Source organism: Cyprinodon variegatus, unplaced genomic scaffold (assembly GCF_000732505.1).
Source record: "Cyprinodon variegatus isolate N-32 unplaced genomic scaffold, C_variegatus-1.0 Scaffold174, whole genome shotgun sequence".
NCBI classification, from domain to species: Eukaryota; Metazoa; Chordata; class Actinopteri; order Cyprinodontiformes; family Cyprinodontidae; genus Cyprinodon; species Cyprinodon variegatus.
This window is the reverse complement of record NW_015150627.1, coordinates 271,255-280,264: the sequence shown is the minus strand read 5'-3', so window position 1 is coordinate 280,264 and position 9,010 is coordinate 271,255. Positions and strand designations below refer to the sequence as shown.

General features: G+C 36.9%; 1 protein-coding gene across 1 annotated transcript in view; it reads right to left on the bottom strand.

The window, feature by feature from the left end:
* The window catches only part of LOC107087138 (unconventional myosin-X-like), an 80,116-nt gene extending 71,498 nt beyond the window's left edge, over positions 1-8,618 (bottom strand). Inside the window, exon 1 of the mRNA XM_015378539.1 lies at positions 8,348-8,618. Coding sequence (XP_015234025.1) covers positions 8,348-8,368 — 21 coding nt within the window. The 5' untranslated portion in view covers positions 8,369-8,618. The remainder of the gene's footprint in view (positions 1-8,347) is intronic.
* Between the last annotated feature and the right edge of the window lie 392 nt (positions 8,619-9,010).

The following is a 9,010-nucleotide window of genomic DNA, read 5'->3' as shown; positions in this document are numbered from 1 at the left end:
ATATATATATATATATATATATATATATATATATATTACTGAGCTCACCCAGTTAGCTGCCTAAAAGAAGGTTGCTCGTCATAAAAAAAGACAATGACATCGCTTTGCATAAATATTGCATAAATATTTGCATAAATATTTACACATAAGAATTTTGGAAAATAGAGCAACAAAGACAACATTTCCTATCTCCCTTATTATAATAAAATGGTGAATATATGGTAAGCTAAAAGTAAAACCTAATGCCTGACAAATTAAACTACTATAAAACTTTTTCAACTTTTAATAAAATAGCTGTTATTTATGTTTTTACTCATAACCAAAGATAAATGTGGGAGATGAATTGTCATAAATGAAGAGGTTTTTACGTCGATAACAGCTAATGCTGATTTTTGAACATTTAAAAATGTTAAATTATTAAATGTAAAATAAAATTGAAGCTACAAAGCTAAAATGAATTATAAACAGCTTCATATCTATCACAAAACCTCTAAAACTCCCTAAGGTGGATCAGCTGATGTGAATAATAGACGTTCCATGCAGCAGCTGTTTGTCCATCAAGAACCCAGCAGACAGGAAGCTCTGCATCTGCTCTCTGTTATTTGTTATTTATGAAAATCTGTCGAAAGACGAGTATATAATTTCCATCTATGAGAACAAACGCAGACAGCTTTGTATGAAGAGCTTAGAGATGTAGCTGATAAAGCTAAAGTCAACAGCTGGGTGCCAGCAGGAGGTTATCAGAGCACCGAGTTCCTGAGATGAAGCTGGGCTCACTGATAGCTGTATCAGGGTTACTGATAGTGAGGTCAAACATAAATACAAGCAGCCAGGCTGAAATCCATCAGTAATTACCAATGGTCCATTGTAGTTTGAATGCAGAGTTTAAAAAAAATTGTCTCATGAGCCTTGGTCAGTCGTTTTACATTACTTTTAAAATGTTGCCCATGCCTGACTCTAGCGTCAACCGTCAGCATCTTCAAACTGACCCACGTGTGCAAAAGATCAGCGACGTAATGCCCAGCATGCTTTGGTCCAGGAAACATGGTAGAAAAAGATGTAAAAGTTTTAAGTGTCCAAAGAAGACCTTTTGTTTGTTTATTTATTTATTTATCATGTCAGGAGGAGTTTGGGGGAGATAATTGAATACTAACAGTTAAATTCTGGTAATGAACAGCTTTGGCTGCCAGCCCAGCATAGAGGGTTTTGATGTAGGAACCCTAGGAGTGGAGGGGGAGGAATGTCATTGAGGCCAGCCATCCTATCTGGTAAACAGAGGTTCTGCTCAATATATTTATGCTATTTAAGCATCTAACAGAAAGTGACGTCAAAGTTGCATCAAATGCACCTTGCCGTTGAAGAGATCTGATTTGGGCCAAATCTGAGCGTTCTTTCTTGACTTGACCCCTTGACCCCTCCCTAAAAAAAAATAAAAAAAAAAATAAAATCCTATTTGGGCCACATTTCCTTGCAGCGATAAAGGTGCTTAAATGAGGATAATCCAGGTTTTCTGCTTCATGGACAGACAGGTGTCTGTTGCTAATTAGCTTGTGCCCTCCTGGGACAGATTAAACCAACTGTGAACTGAAACAAAGCCTCCTGATTCACATATAAAACAATACCTTAGTAATAATAATCTCCACTGATTAATCCTAACCAATAAGTGCTGTATTTCACCACAACTTGAACGGCACAGTTTGACAATCCCTTAATTCGACCCGACAGTGCTCACAATAACCAATTCACTGGTAATTAAGAATTAGGATTGCTACTTAAAGAAGATTTGCAGGAATACAGGCCCCATTTTTCAAGCTTTCGGTCCTTCCTTTATCACTTCCTAACTGTTTTCCTTCACTCATTGCTAGTTAGATTATTTGTACACATTTACTAACACATCTCTTTCTAAAAGTGTTTCATAAGGAAAAATATCTTAACAAAAGGACTGCATTACAGTGAGAGATTATAATTGCTATTTAAGTGTCACGTAAAGAGAAATAACCTGTTAAAATGCTAATCTAAAAAAAATTTATAAGATGGGTAAAACGAGGTAAAATGTAACGCTTAGGTATGTTTTTGGGAACTTTCTTACAGAATTTTAGAGCATGGGAACTAAATCTTACTTTCCCCTTATTTAGTTCTGGTCCAGCAAATATTTTTTTGAATAGAAGGACTGACTGAGGCGTATAAATAGTTCATACCTGATCGGCAACACTTAAACAAAAGTAGACAAAAGACAAATTGTCTTACAGTTCAATGCCAACTTTTAACAAAGAGCCAGCACAGTTCCCAGTCTAAAATGATCCATTTTCCTGGTCTTTGTCAGAACTCTTGCAAAATCACTAAATTGGCAGTTAAATTATAGGTAACATGTACTTGTGAATGCCCTAGTTACTTGAAGAGTTTTTATCCTTAACGAGTCTGGCTGAGTTCTAGTTTTGAACCATAAGTTCTTTGGATCAATAAGGTTAGAAATGGCTAGAGGAGATATTGACCCCGTCACTCGATGATACTGACTCAGTCATAGCAGTGGCCATGTCATCACAGCATTAAGTACAGCAATGTTCAATTTGCTTGAAAAAGACAATACATATCTCTGAACTGGTGGGAGCATTTAGTTATAGAATCAAAATGACCCAGAGGTACAGCCTTGAGGAATTCCCCTTTTGATGATTCTTTACAATGATTTCGAAATACAAAATAATAGCCTGGCCAGCCTAACGGACTTACACAGGGGTGAGACTCACAGCATGCGAGGTGGGCCCATAATGCAACAACACTTTTCTGTAACCCTAATACTAAAGATTTTTAGCTGCAACTGAGCAAAGTTTTGTTGATGCATTTTATTATGTACCAAAGTTGTTATATTTTTAAAATATCAATAACTGGGTGCTGTAAAAGTTTTATTTATTTAATCTTTTTATTTTATTTTAAAGTTCTTGCATCACATCCATATTTATCTCATATCTGGTTGAAAACTGTTTCTGCTGACTACAGTAGGGTTGGGTATTTTCCCCAAAGTCCTGAATCGATTTGATTTTGATTCATACAGTTCTAAATCGATTAATTTCGATTCGATCTGTTTTTAAAATAATGAAAGTGGTTTCAAAATACTCATGTATTTTTTTCCCCCTTCACATTAAACACAAAGTGCAAAATTGTAAATCTGACAGTTTAAATTTGAGATGAGAACAAAACTGTCTCAAAAGTGCAAACTTATTTGTATAAAGTGAAAAAGTGAAGCCTCACTCAAATAAGCAGACATGACACAGCGGGGACACAGCAGACATGCATCAGCTGCATTATCTCCACTGTACAAACCCTATTTTCAGTGTTGTCTGTAACAACTACAGATTTTTTGCAGGTCAGCCCCCATTTCTTTATGTCTTCAGTCCATCTATTGGCTATATTTGCAGCTGTCTGGCTTGAAGTAATCTTGAGTGCATCTTTCCTGCTCATTTGAATGTGAACGTCATGCGTGTCACTATAAAACTAATTGATCTCATTCCCTAGACATCGATTTTGCAAAAATGTAAAGGAATCGATTCAAAATCGATTAAATCGATTTTTTTTCCCAGCTCTACTGCTGACTCTGTCAGTCCCGGCTTTGGAATCGCGTTCTAACCGCTCTTTTCAAGACCAATATGTCCTGCAAATTAGTCTGGCTGTCCAGGCTAACAAAGTGATTGCACACTTTCAAAACATTCAGGAGTGTTTAAGAAAGTTCTCTCTTATTTCACTTAATCGATAATATTATGAAATATTACAAATGCAGCATGAAGATCCAGTTCTATGGCAAGCAAACTTTTTAGTCTCATGAAAAGATTCTAACCTAAAATTTTACATAATTTGTTTGGAAAGCAAAGCAGAGATTTTTTCCAAGTACCAAGAGGTAATATATGTGGTGGTAAAGATTATATTTAATGTTCTTTACATAAAAAATGCAATGAAGTCAAGAATAGCAACTTTAGATTCTCAAATCCACATAGGAGTCGATGCAGGACTTCTATTATTCCAACATAACCGACATCACCACTGATGGAGGCCCAGGGACTACAAACAGGTTTCTCACATTATCCTTGTCATGACTAATTTTAAAGACTTTCACGGATCCATAGCCCCGACTATAGGGAGCCAGCCATAAACAGCTCATCAGCTTCTTAGGGATGCTTTAAGTGTTTGAGCCTATATCTGTGTGTAGAAAGGTGACAGCGTGAAACCTAATACCTAATGCTACTACAGCACTACAACAGACGGATGACAGGAAGCCTTCACCCGGAATTTGCAGGGTCAGGGTCGGGAATTTGGGATTCTCCGTCAGAGTATATAAGAGGAAGGAATTTGCAGTGTAATGTAAGGAAGGAGTTAACGGGTGTAGTAAACTCCTCGTGTGGCCTTACAGTGTGCAGCTGCTGCTGTTGCTATAGAGGAACTGAGATCCTAGTTTGGAAAATAGCTTAAGTTCTGCTTTATCAGCAGGATTTTTTTTACAAAGGAATATAATATCCGAGGAGTTTGCACTTTTATTAAGAGTTAAAAGTCAGAAAAAAAATGATCTGTAAGTCAGATATATAAGTAAGTTGCTACCAGATCCAGCAGCTGCTTGACTTTAGAATGGCGGACTGACTGGGTGTGGAGTCATGGCGCTGAGGTTTTTATGGTGTCGTTTCAGCTCCAGAGAGCCTTCGCTGATGGACAGGATGGGCGTTCAGGATGAAGTTTTAGAGCACACACCCTTATAGTCACCACTCCTCTTGACAGACTGCCATGATTGCCTCCCTGTAACCTTCTTCCACGGTGCAAACAGCTTCATGCAAAGACAGAGTCAACCATCGGAGTATGATTCCCAAACCCCTTTTTGTTGTAAAATCTTCCACAGCTCTGGCATATTGGATAGTTTAATAACAGTAAGTCAGCAAATAAATTAGATGATCTTTACGATATATAAGAATCAATATTGCAGTTTCGACATATTTGGTATTAATCATGGCAGATAAACAGTTTTTGAGGAACTGTGGAGGAGCTGCAGAAGTCCACAGCTCATGTGGAGAATCAGGATTGATACACTCCACAAATCAAAAGGTTGATATGAAATGCCAACAGAAAAGCATTAGGCATCCTATTTACATGCTGCAACAAGCCATGCAAAAGAAAACAGACAAATGTGAAAGAAGCTGCTCCGATCTGAACTTTCTTTCCTGCTTGCAGAATGTTATGCTGCAATCCTAGAAGTTATTCCTAGAAGAAAAAAATGTTGACTGCTGCAGAAGCTCAAATTCCAGCAGGACATTAACCCTGACGTTGTTAGATTTTTAAATAATCATATATTCCAGATATATACACAGATATATAAACTGTAATAAAAAGGGAACAAAATCATGTCAGAGCTTTTTTTACTTTTCAGATTGTAGGACCTTCATTAACAAATCACGCCAAGGGTTTGGACCCTGTTGAACTTAGTTTCATGGGCTTGAATTTAATCTCTCTTTTCGCATCCAGAATTCCTGTTTAATTAAATCCCAACTGTTGCTCTGCAGTGTTCAAGATGCTGGCTTCCTTCCATGACACCAAAGGTCACGTAAAAAACAGGACAGTTCAGCTGATTTATTTCTAACAGCTTAAATAAGAGGGGGAAAAATGGCCGATCTGGATGTTCCCACACTTCTTATATACTGAAAAAATCTTTTTACATGATGCAGACAGCATGATTATATGCACAGGCCAGCTCTCAACACAGTGGTCTTAGGTTCAAATCCCAATCATTAGAACCTTTGCCTTATGCTTTAAAAAAGGCTTATTATTAACTTTAAACAGGTAGAAATGGCAAAAAGCAAAATGTTTTAACAGAAGCTAATATTCAACAAAAACAGTAAAGAACTTCTTGTTGTAGTCTTTCTAAAAGGCTTTGTTATTTAATAATGTAGTAATTTAAACACCATTGACATTTTTGCAATCTTTTGGGTCTTAAAAAGGCATCACAAGTTCCCTGCTAATTTTTTATTCTTCTATTTCTTGTTAGGCTGTATATAGATTTTTGGTTTAAGCAAAGAAATGTTAACAATGTCTTTTAGAAGGTGTGAGGGATGAAAGAGTACTAACGAACATCTACTCTTATCTCCTGCTCATCTAGGAGGAGCGAATCCTGCAAAGTCAATAAGTTGATGCAATGATCTGGTTTTCCTTAGATGGAAAACTTTTGCCAATCTGGCTGTACAATCTGACTGAATTGTCTTAACTAGGCCAACACTCCCCTTTATATATTAGTCTATTAGCGTCATGTATTTTCAAAATTGCGAAAACCTAAATTACCAAAGCAAAAAAGTTTGGATGTAAGCAGTCTTTGAGTCAGAGCCATATAAATGGAAACCACACACAGGATAAACAGTGAATTACAGATTATCCTAAATATTAATCTCCTTGTGCATGGGATATCACTCTAATAAAGTCAGATTATTCAGCCTAATCCAGGACAACCCCATCTGTTGTGACTCAAGAGAATACAGACAGTTCAAGTTTAAATAAATAAATGAAGCAGGGTTTACTGAGGCTTAATCATCTTTTTCTTTTCACTTCACTTTAAATAAAGAGAGCCATTCAAATCAGTTAATCTACAAATGTCAACATAAACAAGCTCAAAATTGTAAAAACAGCTGCATAGTACCATGAAAATAGGTTGTTAATAAGAATTAACTTATATTTTTTCTCTTTGTGTCTCTATCATTATACCATGTCCCTATTGGCTTCAGCATTCCACAACAAAAAATATAAATATATCAATTGTAAGCATTTGGGGTTTATATATATATATATATATAAAACGTTGTACAAACTGATGCACTTATTCAATATATTGAGCAGCTTTAATTGGGAAGCAGAGGAAAAGTATTTCAAAAGTTCCCGACAAAAGCAAAATGTTGTTATGAATATCTAACCAACCCATTTAATCTACCTGCAACTTTAACAATTAGTATCAGAGCCTGCCTGTGGAATATAAATCCGACTTTGTAAACGCCTTTAGAGGTTTGTTAAAGAACATTTGTGATGAAGCAGTGAAGGAGGACCATAAAACACAGCTGTAGGTTTATTGGATGTTTAAAGCAGGCTTAAACGTCCCGTAGAGAGGAGTTCCATCCATCTTTTGGAAATGAAAAAGTATGACACAACTGCTAACCTAACTTGAAATGGCCTTTTAACCACACTGACAGGCCAAAGAATGAGTGCATTAATCAAAGAAGAGGCCAGTGTATAATCTGTAGTTACAGCAGAGATCCACAGCTAAGGTGAGAAATCTGCAATTATTTCATAGATGATGTAACAGAAGAGTAGCAAGCAGAAAGCTATGTTGAAATAAAGTAGTCCTGCATCGTTTTCACGTTGCACTCTATTTGGGATTGCTTATTGTAGTTTTTATTTTCTCTTTGTAAATAAGGTATACACTACTTTGTGTTGGTCTGATACCGTAGTTTAAATCTCAATAAAATACTTTGATATTTGTGGTTGTAAAGTGACAAAATGTGAAAAGTTCAAGGTGTGTAAGTAGTTTTAAGTTAGCACTGTAGGCCTACATAAAAAAAAATAATACATTTCATTTATAAATTATAAATAAGCATTTCTGAAACTAAATTATGTCCCTAAAAATAAAAAAAAATCCCCATCTTAGAAAAACTGTTTTTAGGAAATGTGACTGGACCTTCTGGGTTGGTTGGTTCTGGGTGATAATACGCAGTTTCTGCTTGCAAAAAGCATAATCTATGAGTCTATGTTGAGTCAGAACTCAGCAGTCCATCAGGGGGGTGAGGCTGATGCTGACAGCAGGAGGTGAACACTGGGAGGAGAGTCCTACCAGTACCAACATGCTGTCTGTGGGCCCTCCTCTGAGTCACAGGGGGATGACAAACCAGACCTACAGCCATGATTCTCATTCAGATATTTGGCTTGCATGCCAAAATTGGACAAAGAAGCTTTTACAGATATTTATGCTAAAATATATACATAAATAAAATTATTTATATCAGGCTCATATGATAAGTTAAAACCAATTGGTTATGTAAATGATCATTCTTTAGAATTTGTATTATGCATTATTTTTCTAATTAGTGTTTATTAATAGCAATATTTATATGTTATTAATATAACATATAAATATACTGATTAGAAATGATCTAAAACAACTATTAAAAAAAGAACAAGCTACTTAAATCACCTTACAGGTGAACGCGTCAGCAGGGCGCACGCCGCGTACGGGAGCCAGACAAAGAGCGTCGGGGGTCCCACGGTCACTCAGGGTTCACATCAAAAGCAAAGATCTCCTAAAAGTGGGTTGAATGTGAGGAAAAAGGATCTATCTTACCTCTGCAAAGAAGAAATCCATCTCCAGCAGCCCAGCCTCTCTTCTCTTTGTGATCTGAGCTTTAGGGTACCACAGCTGAGGAGGGGAAGAAACACAAATCCTGAATAATTCCCATCCGCTTCCTTGGGGCGAATACAACTTTTTTTGTTTTTTATTTTGTTATCAGGCTCATAGGACTCGTCTGCTTAGATGTAGTCCATTTCCCATTCGTACTGTGGGACTTTTTCAGCTGTTTCCTTGCCCGGTTCTCCTGCGTCCTGACCGGAGTCAGCTTTCCTGCCGTCTGCTCCTTTCAATGGGGCAGCCGGCACATTATGCAGAGAGGAGGAGTCTGCAGAAGGAGCGCTCCTCCCTTTGGCATACGCCCTCTTTGTTTCCCTTCTACACAGGAATCTGTTGGACAGGATGAGCACATTCAAGACATGTTTAGAAATATAACCATATTGATTAAGTTTTTAAAAAGTTCCCTTAATTAGAATAAAAATCAATCAATATCAGGGTATACAATGAAGAAGGTTATCAGTTTCCTACGAGACACTGAAGCTGAGAATTAAAGGCCCCCTTTTATGCAAAATTCACATTATAAACAGTCATACGTGTCCTGAAGTCTGATGTTCACAAATGAGAAAAGCACTTTCCCCATGTCTCACTGCCTTTCTCCTC